At 31.2% G+C, this 18916-nt stretch overlaps 1 protein-coding gene across 1 annotated transcript; it reads left to right on the top strand.

Annotated features, from left to right (window-relative positions):
• The first annotated feature begins 10316 nt into the window (after positions 1-10316).
• On the top strand, positions 10317-11357 carry LOC134692557 (uncharacterized). The gene has a single exon (XM_063553015.1). It carries the CDS (start codon positions 10317-10319, stop codon positions 11355-11357), a length of 1041 nt encoding a protein of 346 aa, XP_063409085.1.
• The last annotated feature ends 7559 nt before the right edge of the window (positions 11358-18916 follow it).

Raw genomic sequence — 18916 nt, 5'->3', positions numbered from 1 at the left:
CATATAATCAACAACAACATCTTTGTCCACAGACTATTTATATAGTTAAAAATATTATCATAATCAAATTCTTCCCATTACTGTTAACAGTAGTAATGCAACTGTATTTCTACCTTTACGTTTTAATTTATATTTGTACTGAGATCTGAAAGCAACCCACTTTTACATGTATTTCACTTACCTTATTTAATCATGATATTATTTCACAATTAAGATCTTTGAAATTATTTCTGGTTTTCTTTCTTGTGTTTAATGATAATTTTCTTTTTTAAAAGACTGATATTTATTTTTTGAGGAAATTTTTCCATTAAAATACGTTTTTTTACAAAATAGTTTTAATTCAAATACACTTTTATTACTCATAGTATTTGTAAAGGATAAGTTTTTTCTAATAACTATTCAATAATTAAGTGAACTACCCAGATAGAATTTCACAGCAAAGGAAAAAATATCCCAGGGAAATATTGTCCTCCGGATAAAAGAATAACAACAACTACTGTGACATTTTTTTCTCCGGATCAAATTTCACCCGGATATAATTTTGCTTTACATATCTGCATGGGTACATCATATTTACCAATTCTGGCTTTTATACAACGGTTAGTCTTATGGAAAAATCTTTGTTTATTGAACCAAACAGAGAACCAGTCTACCTTGCCAGCAAGCTTGTGTCTAGCCTGATAGTTCTCGAGATATTAAAAATAAAAACAAAAAAAACTCAGACCTAAAAAAAAATATTTTGAGTCGGCGGCTATTTTCTCAGTCGGTTGGGGCATGGGGAAAAAAACTGAATCTTAATTTGATGCCGTTTTGCATGATAAGGTAACCAACTTCCACCAGCTACCCAAAATAAGAGCCAAAGCAGATATTTTGTCCGTAACCACTGTATTAATTATCATTCTGTACATAAAACAAACCTTTGAAACACCAAACTGTGTAGTCATAGCAACCACAGCATCATCTATTGCTGTCTGTGTAAGACTTTTCCCAGAATCCTCTATTCTTTCTAAGACAACTCCCCTGCTGAAGTACTTCAAGTAATCAACTGAAACACACAAACAATGTTAATTGACGTTATTGAAAAGTTGTATTTTTATACAATAACAATATTTTTCTTAATCGCAACAGTTGAATTTGATTAGGAATGAAAGCAATATTACTTGAAAGCAGACCATGTTGAGGACCAACAATTGAACTGTGATATAAACATTACCTTTTGCTCACAACACAAGATTGATACCACAAGACTTTGAACCTATACATTTATTGCTTCATACAGACTTGAACCTATACATTTATTGCTTCATACAGACTTGAACCTATACATTTATTGCTTCATACAGACTTGAACCTATAAATTTATTGCTTCATATTGTCTGTAAAAGTGTGACTTTGAACCTATACATTAATTGCTTCATATTGTCTGTACAAGTGTGACTTTGACCCTATACATTTATTGCTTCATACAGAATTGAACCTATACATTTATTGCTTCATATTGTCTGTACAAGTGTGACTTTGAACCTATACATTAATTGCTTCATATTGTCTGTACAAGTGTGACTTTGAACCTATACATTTATTGCTTCATATTGTCTGTACAAGTGTGACTTTGAACCTATACATTAATTGCTTCATATTGTCTGTACAAGTGTGACTTTGAACCTATACATTTATTGCTTCATATTGTCTGTACAAGTGTGACTTTGAACCTATACATTTATTGCTTCATACAGACTTGAACCTATACATTTATTGCTTCATATTGTCTGTACAAGTGTGACTTTGAACCTATACATTAATTGCTTCATATTGTCTGTACAAGTGTGACTTTGAACCTATACATTTATTGCTTCATATTGTCTGTACAAGTGTGACTTTGAACCTATACATTTATTGCTTCATACAGACTTGAACCTATACATTTATTGCTTCATATTGTCTGTACAAGTGTGACTTTGAACCTATACATTAATTGCTTCATATTGTCTGTACAAGTGTGACTTTGAACCTATACATCAATTGCTTCATATTGTCTGTACAAGTGTGACTTTGAACCTATACATTTATTGCTTCATATTGTCTGTACAAGTGTGACTTTGAACCTATACATTAATTGCTTCATATTGTCTGTACAAGTGTGACTTTGAACCTATACATTAATTGCTTCATATTGTCTGTACAAATGCATTTGTAAAGTAGAAAGGTTGATTGCTGGATAATTTTAGATTCTAAAACAGCAAGTCAACTTGTAAGGCTACTGTACTTTAAACTGATTCTTAGATTAAATATAAGGAATAATGGAAAAATGTAGCTAACAGCACTGTTTTATCACATTCCCTGTCTAACTACATATGGCTGTATATTTCTTCAGTAGTATCAACGTCTGAAGACTAGATAAATATAATTGAAAAACAACAACTAAAACTGTTAAAAACTGAATGAAAAGTATCAACTTTCTCTAATCAACTAATAACTGTATATCTGATTTTTGCAATGAATAGAAAACTAACGTGAATATGAATAGTGGCAAATATATAAAACTTGGATCTTTCCTTATTTAACTACACCAATTAAATTTGAAAATCGTGAAATCAAATTGCTATGATGTGGGAAAGAAAAGACTATATGTGAAATAAAATATCTTTGAAAATAATAAAATTTAGAATCATCGGAAAATGGGGATGTGTCAAAAAGACAACAAACAGACCAAAGAGCAGAAATCAGCCCAATGCCACCAATGAGTCTCCAAATAAGCCAGAAAATCCTGCATCCTAAAGAGGCTTCCTAAACTAAACAAATTGGTTTACATTATTCAATACCTTCAGACAAAGTGTATGATCCTTCCTCTGTACAGTCTGGTAATGGGAACACTGCATGGTCAAGGACAGTCACACTTGTCAGACATGTCTCAGGGTCATCTGTTCTACAGAAGGACGAGGTGAAGGTCACAGTAAGGTCATCTTCTGTCCGTAACACAACGTAGCTACAAAATACAATTGTTAAAACAAATAAAATACAAAGTACATGCTTGTTTGGCTCAACTGTGAATTTAAATTTGTTTACACAATTTTAGTTTTTTTCAATTCAATTCAAATATTAATTGCCATAAAACTACATATTTATAGTATGTGACACAACATAAGAAAATGAAAATAAAAAATAACAACAAGATCATTAATATACACAATAAAAATAAATATTTTAAGAGTCCCCTGTTCTACAGACTGTTTTAAAAAGGATCCTAGCTTGTTTACCTGAATGTGTGATTAAGGGTGGAGAATATTATTTTGTATATATGTTATTTTATCTATGTCATTTAAATATATAAAGTGGAAATTCTCATTTATCAATTAATCAAAATAAACTTTTCTATTATTATGGTTTCTGTAACAATATTAAAAGAAATGATTTTAAAAATAAAGTCCTATAACTCTTCAATAACAAACACGAAAACCATTAAAAAGTTCAGCACTTCTTAAACCATCATTCCTTAACTCAAATAAAAATAAAAAGTCTTTCCATATGAATAGATAAACTAAGTGTTAAAAAATAATAATTAAATTTTATAATTACCTAACAACTAACTGTACTGGTCCCAATCCTGGTAGAACTATCTCAGTAGTTGTAGTAATGGTATCTTCAAATCCTAAAAATAATTGTAATCATGTCATTATAATTTGCTGATACATTCTTTCAAATACAGTTCTTTTTTGGGGAGAAATTTCTACTAAACTTTTTTGAAAATTAAGTATTAGTCCATACATTTTTTAGGATTAAACATGATTCAGTCAGCCTGCCAATCCTAGCACCTAATTATCACTAAACCACTATAAGAAACTAGACATATAAGTTATCTCTCAAAAGAATAACATGTGGCGCCACTTCTTTTAAAATATTGGAATATGGAAATTTAGTTATCTCCCTTTAATTTGTTAAAATTTTAAATTTAGAAGGTATGTGAAAGAAGGCCTACTTGGACAAAAAATAGTGCATTTGGTGTCATTGTCTACTTAACCTAACCAACAAATTGGCAGAAATGAAACTTTTGGTGAAAGAAAAATATATTAAGACTATTTTGAGCTATTAAATTTACTTGTTTACGAGATTGCATTTAAAATTGAAGATTAATGCACTAATTTAAGATTTCCAGAAAACCAGGGATCATTTTTAGTGGTATCTCTGTTCGGAAGACCTTTTTCTTTTTATATATGATTTTAAACACCTGTTGAAAATTGGCATGTAGAAAGCTGATACATGAACAATCCAGGATGTACCTGGTTTCTATGAAGTTAAACTTTAGGTAAAATATTTAGAAAGCTGTGAAAATTGTTAAATTTTGTTAAACAGATCCATCCTGAGGTATGTGTAAAGTTTTGTCAGATGTCAATAACTTTAACTATGAATTTGGTTTTTCAGTTGAACATGTATTCAAAAATAATGAAAAAATATTTTCACAAATTAATTTTCAACATAAGAAATTGCCTGTACAAAATCAGGAATGTGATATTTGTTATCCAATCCTTTTTTGTGTTTGAGCTTTTGATTTTACCACTTGATTAGGCAATTTTCTGCTTGAATTTTCCTTTGAGTTCATTTTTTTGTGATTTTACTTTGTACACTTTTTTTCTACTACTAATCAACACTTCAGTATTTATTTGGTTACATTTTTTTTCAATTGCTGAAAATCTAAATTGAAAAAAAAATGTTTTGCATCAATAAACTGGAGCTTCCTTAGCGTAATTAAAACTAAGTGTGACATTATCACCAATCATAGTCGTAGTATAATCATGTCTGTAATATCAAACATACCATCGTATGTTCCATTTACATATGTCGATTCATTAAATATCTCCCCTAAATTAAATTGCGTCTGATAACTATCAAATCCTAGATACAGCACCTCCTGGCATGGCTCATATCTTACAAACGTTTTAAAGACCTTGAGATATAGAGACAACTTGACAGTAACACAGCATTCTACAGCATAACAACCCTCGGAGTACGTACAATAAGCATTGTCAGGTAGAGCTAAAGACAGCAAAGGACATTCTGAAAGAAGAAAATTACAATGGTTGATGTTCCTGAGCAGCTGATTTCATTGCTGTTTTTTGCCTGGAATTGTGTTGCTGAGTTTTCTTTGTAGTGGGATTTTTTTTTTCATCATTTCATTGTTATAGTTATGTAGTCAGGTTTTCTTGACATAAATCTAGAATGTCCCCCTCTCATGTTTTATTGTGCGATATTTCACTAAAAATAGTTGAGATTTGAATTTGGGTGGTAAAAAAATTGCTGTCTCTATGAATATAATAATGTCTAAACAGGGAACCATTCTAACAGCTACCCTAAACACATACCATTGTTTGCTTTGTAAAGGGTTGATATCATGTCTTCTCTGGAACCATAAGTCACCTGACCTTGCAGGAATAGTTCCTGTCGTAACTGTTCATTACTCATTTCATAGGGGTTCATACATGGTCGGCTACTTACTATATCCTGCAATAATATCTTTTTGATGTATTAATTTGTAAATTTTAATTGTTCACATTTTCAGCCTTGTAAAATAAAATTCATATGATAAAACTATTCAAAAAGTCGTAGTAAACTGGTACGACAGATAATTTTACAGACCCAGAAGTCTTGAAAAAAAAAAAAAAGATCTGACAAATTGTATCATGCAGCATAGTCCAGTATCCAAGAATGAGGTCCATTAATAAATCTACCATATTTTAGATAGGGTATTTCTATAGTGATTCAGAAATATATAGGGTGGATGATTGTCTGAGTAAATGGTCCAGATTGTATTTGTGATTACCCTATTCATACTCAAATCAGTATTGGCATATAGTATTAGATAAAAAGACCGAAACTCAAAAACTTAACTTTGACCACTCAACTATGAAAATGAGGTCGAGGTCAAGTGAAAACTGTCTGACGGGCATGAGGAACTTGCAAGGTACGCACATACCAAATATAATTATCCTATTACCTATAATAAGAGAGATATCAACATTACAAAAAATCTGAACTTTTTTTTCAAGTGGTCACTGAACCATAAAAATGAGGTCAAGGTCATTGGACATGTGACTGACGGAAACTTCTTAAAATGAGGAATGTATATACAAAGTATGAAGCATCCAGGTCTTCCACCTTCTAAAATATAAAGCTTTTAAGAAGTCAGCTAACACCGCCATAGCCATAGCTGCCCCCGGATCACTATCCCTATGTTGAGCTTTCTGCAACAAAAGTTGCAGGCTCCACAAAAACAATAGTATGACATATTAGGTGAAATTTTGCAGTCTGATACTAGTATAAGAAATAAAAAATCTGCCCCTCAATTATGATAAAATTGCATTGAAGTAATAGTGAAAATAATTGAGTCACTGTTCCTTATAACTGGTAACTAGATATAATGATGGTGATGTGATATTTAGGGATTATATATTTATTCTTGTGAGGAAGCTCTGAGCATGCTTTTCTCAGCATTTTATGTCACAAAAGTTATCATGATCCATTAAGATGTCAAATCACTTAAACTGTTGACAAGAGCCTTCTTGAAAAGCTCTGAGCATGGAGCTTCCTCGTAAGAATAAAGCTATGATCCCTTAATAAAATCAGTACCTTAATCTTTGTAAATATTTTGGCCAAGTTTAGTTTCTCTGTCTCCATATTGAGTAAGTTGAGATATTCCACCAAGGATCCCATCTTCAGACGATGTAAAGAATATTTCTCCACAAAACTGTCTGCCTTCTGTAACAAGGCTATAAGAAGACCTGAAATATAAGGAACTAACATAAGATGTAATTTATTCATTGTCATTCACCCTCAAAATGACCTTTGGTTGTGGCATTGGGTTGCTGTCTCAATAACACAAAATCTTCTTTTTATCCTTATTCATTCTGAAATATTTAGTGCTCATTAAGTATCATCATCTATCATTATTTCATCTTTATTTCAATCAAGGTAATTGGATAATTAAAGATTATTGTTGGTCATCTCAACGAGATTGATTTTCTTGCTTGAGTACAGAGAAATAGAGAAAAGCAATAGAGTTGAGATGACAAATAATTATCTGTTTAATGCTATTTTTCCTATGAGGTTGTTAATTTCATTGACAACCACATGTATGCCCTTACTTTGTAGAAATAATTTTTCATATCACTCTACTGTGCTGAGAAAGGAAATTATCAGTTAGTAAGATCAAAGGAAAATTTAGTAAAATAGCAATAAACAGTTTTACATGTTCTTTTTTAAAATATGCGGATTTAATTAACTTGTTCCATACCTAACTGAAAACTTAACATACAAATAATTTGAAACTTGAACTGTCATTAAAAGGGAGAAAAACTCAACTGTTGACTAGCTTCTGTTGAAAAATATATGAATGAATCAAATTATAACTTATAGTTGTTACAACATATACTCACCAGTCTCATTCAAACTTTCTATATCTGTACTCTCTGTTTTATAATAAAGTCCAGATTGGTTGTCTGTAAAATACAATTAAATCTTAAAAACTTAAAGAAAGGAAAACCAAGGATATGGTGTACAAATTCATATCACTAATTTAAACAAGAGGCTCTCATCTGTAATTTTTTGCTTAAATCTTCCATCAATGTTTAGTTTTGCATTTCAATATATATTAATGAGTGGCTTCCTATTAAGTGTTCTTTGTATCTTTCATATTTTCTTCAAAAGCAAAATAAACTGCATTTTACCCCTATGTTCCATTTTAAGTCATAGTGGCTATGTTTCTTGAGGAACTAGGAAATAAAATACAAAATTTATAGAAGAAACTCTAAAACTTATTCAGCCCAAGTTTGGCTGAAATTGATTCAGCAGTTTCAAAGGGTTCATTCAACCTATGCCAACATTTTGAAATAAGGTATAAAATTGTATGAAAAAAATATTGGCATAGGTTGAATAATTTGTAATAGATTAAGTGTTTATAATACAAACAGAAATCAATTAGGGGCTAATCAATTTACAACAAGTTTAAACCTACCGTTTGAGAATACTAAATACAATTTCCTTTACAAGTAAAAATGAACTTGTGAAAATGTAGGTAATTGTGTGTGTTGAGGATCTCTATTTCATATAGGAATTAGTTTAAAATTAATATAATGAAATAATGGGGGAAAAAAGGATTTCATATTTTTATTAAAGGAACATTCATCTAGTCATATTAAATATCTATCAGTGTCATTCTCATGAATAATATGAAAATATATGATAAAAATATTTAATTTTATATAAAATAGATTCCTTCAAATACAATGACATACACCACTATTAAAACTTGTGTATTTCATAAATACTGACTCATGTGAAATATCTTTTATAAATATGCACTATTAATTCCAACACTTACAGAGAACAAGTCAAATTTCACTATTATGATTGTCTCAAAAGTCATAAGATATGATGCTGCGTCTGCACAATCAACTGGTGTTATGTTGTTATCCTTTAGTCTCTTAGGCAAGTTGCAAAAAACTATCTCAGGAGTAAGACGTGTATTAGGAAGATGGTTTTACAGTATATTCTATTCCTCCGTGGGTTTAACCATGTGGTCCTAAATCATAATAGTGAAATTGATTTTTATTTTTAAAGTTGGTCACAAAGTAAGGACTACACAAGAGGTTTCTTATGATGGTATTAGGATAGTCACAGGTTTGTTTATATAAATTACACTCATTTTTTATATTAATTTTGCAAGTTATCTTATTATTATCTAATTATCAATTCAGATAATGGAGTTCAAAATTAGAGTCTGGTCAGGAGCAGACCTGTCCACAGGTCTGGTCTAGGGAAGACCTGTCCTCAGGACTGGTAAAAACAGACTTGTCCACAGGTCTGGTCTGGAGCAGACCTGTCGATAGGTCTGCAGCAGTCCTAAAACAGAAGACCGTAGGTCTGGTCCACCAACGTCAAAGTTAACTTGCTTGTCTGCTTAAAAATTCTCAAGTTAACTTAGAAAGCAGTCAACAATTCTGGTCCAAGTTAACTTTTGTCAAGGTTAGGACTGCACCCATCTGGATGGTTGATTTGTATATTTTGATGCTTGTTGAAGTATGTTTCATATTAAATACAACAAAATAATGAACAAAAATTATCATAAAATTTTGAACAAATAAAATAGCTTTTTAACTCTTTCTTATCTCAAGTATTGTTATATTTAAGTGCTTGATTTTAGAAATTTAATCTATTTTTTTTATCTATTTAATATTATTTTCAACACAATTTTGCTAGTATCAAGGGTTCTATATTACAATTTTTGTCTTTTTAGATTTTTTTAATTATTCCATTTTTACTAAAAAAACAGTTTTGCAAATACATGTACTTTATTTTAATTCTGAAATTTAAAAGAGTAATAATTAATGCTTAAATATACCTATTGTATTTTGTTTGTAGGCATAGGTTGAATATATTTTTAACAAATGTTGGCATAGGTTGAAGACACCTTTCAAAGTTACTTCCTATTATTGGGTATACAGGGATGTGCCAAAAATATGGGTCATAATTTTGCGAGATTTTATATAAAAATGACCCTCCTTTTACATGACATCCTATATCAAAATGCATTTACGTTTGATAACTGTATATTGATTTGGGGTATGATCTACATATCATATATAAATATGCTATTGAGAATCTTGCATTATAAATGGTGAATTATTATATTTAAATTAAATCAATTCATTTTAAAGTTCACCTTTCAAATAAGTTCCCAAATGAACCCCAGAAATCCAACAATCCATGCATGCATGCGTATATATAATGATAAAATATATGTGCACCAAACGATGTCAATTCATATATAAAAACTTAAGGGTAGATGGTATATTTATGAATTATGAGTGATGATCAGTTAGTGCTTATATAAGCATGGGTCATATTTTATATATTGTATATAAGTATAGGTCATTCTTTCTTAAATATTTATATAACTATAGGTACTGAATTTCAGTGAATGTTATATTAAAATGGGTACGTTTTTTGAGGCAAAAATGGCACACCCCTACCAAAAAATATGGAAGTTCCTTTAGAATGGTGAGCTAGAATAGAATTTTAAATACCCCAGATAAAAAAAATTAATAAATCTTATGGAAACACAAACAAATACTTTAAATCAACTAATACTACTGTTAGTATAGTTGTCAGATTCTTATCTGGTATAATCAATTTAAGAGTTTACACAAATATGCAACTGGGTATTTAACAACCTAAACTTCACATGAAGGACCAAGTCATATAGTTAAACAAACAATTTATAGATACAAACCAGGAAGAAAATACATCATATAAATTTATCTAAAATGGCGTTGTCCAAGTCTATTATAAGAAGTCAAGCCCCAGCTAAATGTGGAATATGTGATAATGACCGACCAATAAAGTGGAAGTGTCTTGATTGTGATAGCTTATTATGCAATCATTGCAAAGAAAAGGTGCATCCAAAATTAAAAGATACAGAGAATCATCAGGTTATCAACATCAAAGATATTGGACAACCAACTGTTGTAGAACTGAACATTAATAAACAATATCAGACTGAACTACTTGCAATAACTGGAATGTCTTTTTGCCATGATGATTCAATGTGGATAAGTAGTTACACAGATAAAGTATTACAGAGAGTAAAACCTGAAGGAACCAAACTGAACATACTATCCAGCTTTAATATCAAGGTATATGGTATGGCTGTTACTCAATCAAACAATCTACTTTTATCTACAGGGAAAAGAAGACTTAAACAAATCAGTAATGCCGGTACACTTACAGATGACTCAGTAAATAATATGTCACCATTCACTTCTACAACAGTCCATATTACCAGTGACAGTAAAGTTCTAGTAGGAGGTGGTTATACAGGAAGATGCGTTGTAATACTGATGAATCAGAATGGAAACCAAGAAAGAGTGTATGAACATGATAAACATAAACAACCTATATTTTCTTGTCCCTGCAGTATCACCAGCACTAGTAATGGGAATATATATGTGGTGGATACATTAAGGAATGGCATAGACAGAGTAGTAGTTTTAGGACAGGATGGTGATATAATCAATATCTATACAGGAGATACAGAGATCAACAAGGATATACCTTTCAACCTAACAGACATAGTGACAACACCTAGAGACAATGTTATTGTATCTGATGTGTCAACAGATACACTTCATATTCTTAACAATGTTGGCCTCCTGATGACATATTATAAAACAAGGGACATAAACATAATGTTACCATATTCTCTTGCATTCTCTCAAACAGGACAACTCTTCATAGGATGCCATACACCAAAAGGCAGCACAACCAAGGATGCCAAGATATATGAAGTGACCATATCAGGATGTTGATGTTATAAAGAAACATTTATTTTAATTTTCTCATAATGTTAATCTCTTTCATCAATTTAAACTGTATGTACTTGGATAGGTAACATATAAGGGCAATATTCCTGTGCTAAATAAAGTCATTGAGGACAGACATAAAGTAGTAGTGTTAGGACAAGGTGGTTATATATATTCAAAATCTATATAGGAGATACTATGATGAACAAAGATATACAAATATAATCAACAGGCATAGTGACAACACCTAGAGAAAATATTATTATAACTGATCTAAACACTCAGATTTCACATAAATTAAGATGAGCTGATTAACACATTTATGCCACACACATTTGACACAAATATAGATTCCACAACTGCAACAAGTGTATTACGATATTTGTCCACTCTAGACAGTTAAATTTGAATATTTAGAGCGCATGGCTTGCCCAGCTTTTTGAATAATTAAAATTTAACTGTTGAGAGAGGAAAAATATCGTTTTACACCAGTTACAGTGGTGGAAACTGTTTCTCTGAAGATTTTTGTCGTTCCTTTTCAATGATTTGAGGAAAGTTGTGTACTTTTGATGTTATATCATCAGGCATGGTATCCTTTTTTCAGGACGTCACAATATGAAAATTCAGAAGAAAACAAGAAAATTTAACATCACAATTAAATTTCAACCAATCATTTGCCGAGAACAGATTTTTTACTAGTGAAGAGAAAATATTTTTCTCACACCGGTCAGGAAATGTGAAAATAGCATAAAAATTAGAGAAAGGACGTTACTTGGATATTTCCATATTCTTGAGAATCTACTCCAACAACTTGCTCTACATACGATGTAGGAGACAAACACAGAGCAACGCCAGGGACCCCAGCATATATATTATGTGACCTATTCTAGATCTGGCTATTAAATCATTCCATATAACATTTACATTTATATATAAAACAATTAAACTGTTTGTTCATTAGAGTTTTGTTTCATTTACATGTAAGAAGTAAGCTGTCAATTGACCAGCTTTTCTGTGTTGTGAAGGATAAATTTCTTTAGTATACATACTGAAGTTGTCATTATTGAGAGCCAATATATTATCCAAAAATCTAAAAGTATTGTTAAATTTTGTATCAGATGTTGTTTTGATGGGTCTTTGCTGATTTTAGTCATAAATTGTAACTCATCAGGTCTGCAATAAGTAGTGCACAAGTTGTCCCCATTGGAATTCCAATAACTTGATGATATACTAAATCATAAAAGCGAACAAAAATGTTGTCTAGTAAGAAGTCCAAGTGCAGTTATAGTGTCAAAGCATGTCTAACTGACATGTAAAAAAGAAGATGTAGTATGATTGCCAATAGATATAAGTAAAAAAATGCATTTTCCCCCATTTTAGCCATGTCTGCCAGGCAGGGATATTAGACACATTTTAAACTAAATATCCTTATGCTGATTGTGGCCAAGTTTGGTTTATCTCAGTTTGTTTCAGAAGAAGACTTTTTGTAAAAAAAAATTTAGGAAAAATTGTTAAATTGACTTAACATGACCTATTTAGGGGCAGCAACCAAAAAATGGGTTGTCTCAGTGATTCATCTGGAAATTTCAGGGCATATAGATTTTAACCTGATGACTAAGTTAGATTTGCTCTAAATGCTTCAGTTTCAGAGATAAATCACAACAATAATGTGTCCAAAGTACATGGATGCCCCACTTGCACTATCATTTTCCATGTTCAATGGACCGTGAAGTAGAGTAAAAAAATCTAATTTGGAATTAAAATTAGAAAGATCATACCAAAGAGAACATGTGTACTAAGTTTCAAGTTGATTGGACTTCAACATCAAGTACACACGCTGAAATGTCTCGCCTTCTATACTAATCATTTATTTTAAGGTGATAGTACTGAATATAAAGCTTTATTACAACTGTCACATAAACTTTACATTAACCAAGAAAACTAAACATTGACCAATGAACCATGAAAATGAGGTCAAGGTAAGATGAACCATGCCAGGTAGGCATGTACAGCTAACATTTCTTCCATACAACAAATATAGTTGACCTATTGCTTATAGTTTAACAAAAACAGACCAAACCGCAAAAACTTGAAAATGAGGTCAATGTCAAATAAAACCTGCGTGACTGACATATAGATCATAAAATATTTTTATACATCAAATATAGTTGACCTTTTGCATATAGTATTAGAAAAAAGACCAAAACTCAAAAAACTTAACTTTGACCACTGAACCATGAAAATGAGGTCATAGTCAGATGACACCTGCCAGGTAGACATGTACCCCTAACTTTAGGTGTCATACCACCAATTACTCCCTTAAATTTAGAACGTATGTGAAAGTAGGCCTACTCAGACAAAAAATTTGTAAAGGTTCCACGGAACCCAGTGTCTCGCCTACTTTTGCTGAAATTCACAGGCTCAACAAAATGAGGAAAAAAATCAATAAAAATATTCCTCTTGATACCATCTTTTGATTTTAAGAAGCTTCTGTCCAAGTGTAGTAAAAATCCAGGATAGTTTATGAATCTAATAAATGTTTAAAAACTTTAACTGCAGACTGTATGTAATGTTAACTGGAAGAAAACTTTGTCCATTTATAAGTAAAATACTGATACACAGGTACAAAATATTATCAAAATTTCCTTCTAAATACTGGCTTATGATCTTAAACAAGCTTCTGTCTAAGTTTGGTTCAAATTAAAAGTAACAAAAGAAAGTATTTATTTTTTTTTAAATTTAACCACAGAGTGAACATGTTATTTCCTGGCAGAAAATCTAAGTCCATTTTACTTTTTTTAAAAGTAAAATAAGGAAAAAATGGATTTTTTTTTTTTCAAAATTTCCTTATGCATATTATCTTTTGATCATAAACTAGGTTCTGTCTAAGTTTGGTACAAACCCAGGATAGTTTAAGAAAGTTATTAAAATTTTAAAAACTTGAACCACAGAGTGAATGTAATGTTTCCCCGCAGAAAAACGAAGTCCATTTATAAGTAAAATACGGAAAAAATGGAATTTTATTTTTACAAAATTAACATTTGGATACTATCTTATGATCATAAACAAGCTTCTGTCCACGTTTGGAAGTAATCCAGTATAGTTTAAGAAAGTTATTAAAATTTCTAAAACTTTAACCACAGAGTGAATATTTGTGGACGCCGACGACGACGGAATGTAGGATCGCTTAGTCTCGCTTTTTCGACAAAAGTCGAAGGCTCGACAAAAATAGTGCATTTTATGTCATTGTTTACTTAAACTAACCAACAAATTGGCAGAAATGAAACTTTTGGTGAAAGAGAAATATATTAAGACCATTTTGAGCTAAAATTTACTTGTTTATGAGTTTGCATTCAAAATTGAGGATTAATACACCCCATAGTATACTAATTTAAGATTTCCAGAAAACCAGGGGTTATTTTTAGTGGTACCTCTATTCGGAAGACCTTTTCTTTTTTATGTGATTTTAAACATCTGTTGAAAATTGGCATGCAGAAAGCTGATACATGTACAATTCAGGATATACCTGGTTTCTAAGAAGTTAAACTTAAGTTGAAATATTTAGAAAGCTGTGAAAATTGTAAAATTTGGTTGAACAGATAGGGACTTTTAATTGGTGGTATGACACCTTTAAGCAATGCGGTGAAACATCAAAATCAGAAAACAATTGTTTTTTTTTGTCTTAACTGATCATTTGAGATAATAGTAGCCACATTTCAATCTTTTTGGGGGCAAAATGTCACATATTGCAAATTTAGAGCCTAAAACTTGAGTTTGTGCTATTTTTAGCTTTTCCCATTCTGACAATATGCTTTTATATAAGAAATGTCCTAAATAATGTTATAAATGCACAGAAAATTATTCTGTGGTGTTAAATATTGAAACATAGGTTGTTTACTACCCCCAAACAAATTTTGTCATGCAGATTTGATGAAATTATTTGATTTTTACCCCTTATATCATTGCGTCATACTATGTACTTGGCAGATAGCATAGCCTAATGTAAACACTGCAGAAACTCACAAAAGTACCATTTATTATTCCAAATGAAATTTTTATATCTTAAATTTTAATAACTGATGTAAATAAGCACAGTTAAATTACCATGACTGCACTTTTGATCAATTTGTAGTACTTTACTGACACCAGATGAAAAAAAGGGGGGTCAATATTCCTTGACACTTCAATACCTTGGATTTTTTACTTAATTCATTGCAAAAATTGTTGAAAGTCTTTAAAGAAGTAGAACAAACAAGGAAAAATCAGCAAACAATTATCTTGATATTGAAAGTTTCTGTCCCTGTAGCCCAAAATGTTTTTTATATGATTCTAAACATCTGTTGAAAATTGGCATGCAGAAAGCTGATACATGTACAATTCAGGATATACCTGGTTTCTAAGAAGTTAAACTTAAGGTAAAATATTTAGAAAGCTGTGAAAATTGTAAAATTTGGTTGAACAGATAGGGACTTTTAATTGGTGGTAAGACTCCTCAATCATTCCATACACCATATATAGTAAACCTATTGCATACAGTATAAGAAAAACAGACCAAAACACAAAAACTTAACTATAACCACTGAACCATGAAAATGAGGTGAAGGTCAGAAAAAACTCACCAGTTTGACATGTACACCTTACAGTCCTTCCATACATCGAATATACTAGACCTATTGCTTATAGTATCAGAGATATGGACTTGACCACCCAAACTTAACCTTGTTCACTGATCCATTAAATGAGGTTGAGGTCATGAGAACCTTGCAAGGTACGCACACACCAAATTTAGAGAGAATTTAACAGTACCAAAAATCCTTACTTTTTTTTCAAGTAGCTATATAAATAAAGTCACTGAACCATTAAAATGAGGTCAAGAACATTGGACTTGTAACTAACAGTAACTTCGTAACATGAGGCATCCATATACAAGGTATGAAGCATCTCGGTCTTCCACCTTCTAAAATATTAAGCTTTTAAGAAGTGAGCTAACACTGCCGCCCCTGTAGCAGCTGTCGCTGGATCGCTATCCCTATGTCAAGCTTTCTGCAACAAAAGTTGCAGGCTCAACAAAAACTACCTTAACCAAAAACTTTAACCTAAAACTCCAACTTTCATTTTCTATGTTCAGTGGACCGTGAAATTGGACTCAAAAGTCTAATAAGCCTTTACATTAGAAAGATCATATCATAAGCAACAAGTGTACTAAGTTTCATGTTGATTGGACTACAGCTTCATCAAAAACTACCTTGACCAAAAACTTTAACCTGAAGCAGGACAGTCAGATGAACAGACTGACACATTGACGAACAAACGGACAAACGAACAGACAGACACACAGACCAGAAAACATAATTCCCCTCTACTATTGTAGGTTCGGCATAATAAAAACTGCATTTACCGCTATGTTATATATTAAGCAATGTCAGACACCTTGGTAGGCATGCAGCGTCATCAGACACATTTTTTACACTAGATACTTTAGTGATAGTTGATGCCAAGTATGGTTAAATTTGGCCTAGTAGTTTCAGAGGAGCAGATTTTTGTAAAAGCTAACTGAAGACAACAACAAACGAGACACCAAGTAATGGGAAAAGCTCACCTGGCTCAGTGGGCCAAGAAAATACTTGGGTAGAAAAGTACTTTAATGGTTTAGTGTAAAACTTTCTATACCCATGGAATCCACAAAAATACCAACAACTAATAAATCCACAGTAGTGTACCAATATAAGTTGTAACTAGATCATGCTAGGGACATCATAGTACAATTGGGCAAGTGTTGAAACAAAGAGTTTTAAATTTCACGGGCAGTACATAGACTGGAGTAGGTGCAAAAGTATATAAGACAAGGATTGTCACAATCTTTAAATTTGGATAATTTCTCAAAAATTGGGTGTTTTCTGTGGAAAAAAGATTGTTTCAAAAAACAAATTTAAGGGGGCTCCTGGGTATAAATGATTTTTTTTTTCTAATTTAGGATTTCGCTATATTTTTTCATAAATGAACTTTATCATATACTTAAAATAAAAATGAAATAAAAAAATGGGGTCACCGTTCATTTAAGCTAAAATCTGCCTCTGGAAGAAGCATACATTTTTGTTAATGTCCTTTTTTTCTGTTGAACTAATAGGAGAAAAAGAGGAAATATCGAAATAAAAAAGTAACCTAATATAAGAAATCGCTTAAATTTTACAATTATTTAGTTTATGTACAGCTTATTTGAAAACAATAATAAAAAATATAGGTCACCGATGAGTTAAAAAAGATATTTCTAATTTAAGGCCAAAAAATGGCATTTTTGCACCAAAGGGAGATAATTTGGAGCTTTTTCAATTTTTAAAGTCATCTGGGGCCAAACCAAATCATTTTTTTTTGGGTTGTTTTTTGTACCATATCATAAAGTAACAACTAATAGTGTAATAAATAAAATTTGTAATGAAAAAATAAAGGTTTAATTTTTTGCTGAAATTTTTGTACCCACGAGCCACCTTAAGAAGTACAAAACACTACATTTATACGTCATATCAAAAATGTTTCTGACTTTTTATAGTTCAGAGGAGTAACAGCTCAATGAAATAGGTCTCTTACTTCTAAATGGATGGCAGATCAACATAATGTTTTAAGGAACAAATTTTTCCAGTTGATTGGCCAATTTTCATTACCATAAGAGCCTAAGTTATTTGATACAATTTCTGTTACTCCTTTCTATCAAACTTACTCTTGTATTCCTGTATATCAAGCATTGGGTTGTCTGCAATATCAAGGTCATCTGGCTGACTGATGATGCCATTGGTCAGAGTAGGACTGGTATCCAACTGTTTTTGTCCTGCTACACCCACAATGGTACCAGCAGCAATGGTTTCTCCCTAGAAAAGATAAACAAAGTATGGTATACCAAAAAGATTGCAAATAAAAACAAAAGTATAGGATTTTATTTTAAAGTAAGTAATGTTGCCCTTGGTGTTAGAGGTTGTTATAAGGACCATTGAAGTTACCGTATAGCAGGGTTTTTTTGTGGGGTGCAAATTTTCGCTGATAGTACAAAATCACCGAAATAAATTCCGCCAAATTAAAGGTGTACATACAAAGGTATTAATAAAAGTATTTAATCCGCCAAAATATTTCGTATACCTTGCACAATAAAAATCAGGAAATTTCACACCTTAAAAAATAATCAGCTATACGGTAATAGTTAAAAACACTATCTTTCTACAAGAGGCTGGCTTTGACCTTTTTTGGATTGGGGAAAAACATATGTCTTCCTGATTAATTGAAATCATAGTTTTTGACAATTTTCTGATATCAAAAATTATCATTTGACTTGAAGTGTATTCCAATGTATAACTATATTTTTTTATTTTTAATAAGGAATCATTAGTTACATGAAATTTAGGCAGTTTTCTCCTATTAATACCTTATAATTATACGACTGGAGAGATAGTGCATTTTAAGTTTTAACCATAAAAATCTACAAAAAGAAATCATTGGTAGCTTATATTCAGGAAGTTATCTCCTAAAATTTTAGTACCTTATATTCCAGTTTGAAGTCATCACAGATCTGAACCCAC

Source organism: Mytilus trossulus, chromosome 12 (assembly GCF_036588685.1).
Source record: "Mytilus trossulus isolate FHL-02 chromosome 12, PNRI_Mtr1.1.1.hap1, whole genome shotgun sequence".
NCBI classification, from domain to species: Eukaryota; Metazoa; Mollusca; class Bivalvia; order Mytilida; family Mytilidae; genus Mytilus; species Mytilus trossulus.
The sequence above is the reverse complement of the archived record's forward strand: the minus strand, read 5'-3'. Positions and strand labels throughout refer to the sequence as shown.

What these genes read in the sequence shown, in the direction of transcription:
- LOC134692557 (XM_063553015.1), top strand. Translation starts at nt 10,317, where the DNA reads ATGGCGTTGTCCAAGTCTATTATAAGAAGTCAAGCCCCAGCTAAATGT.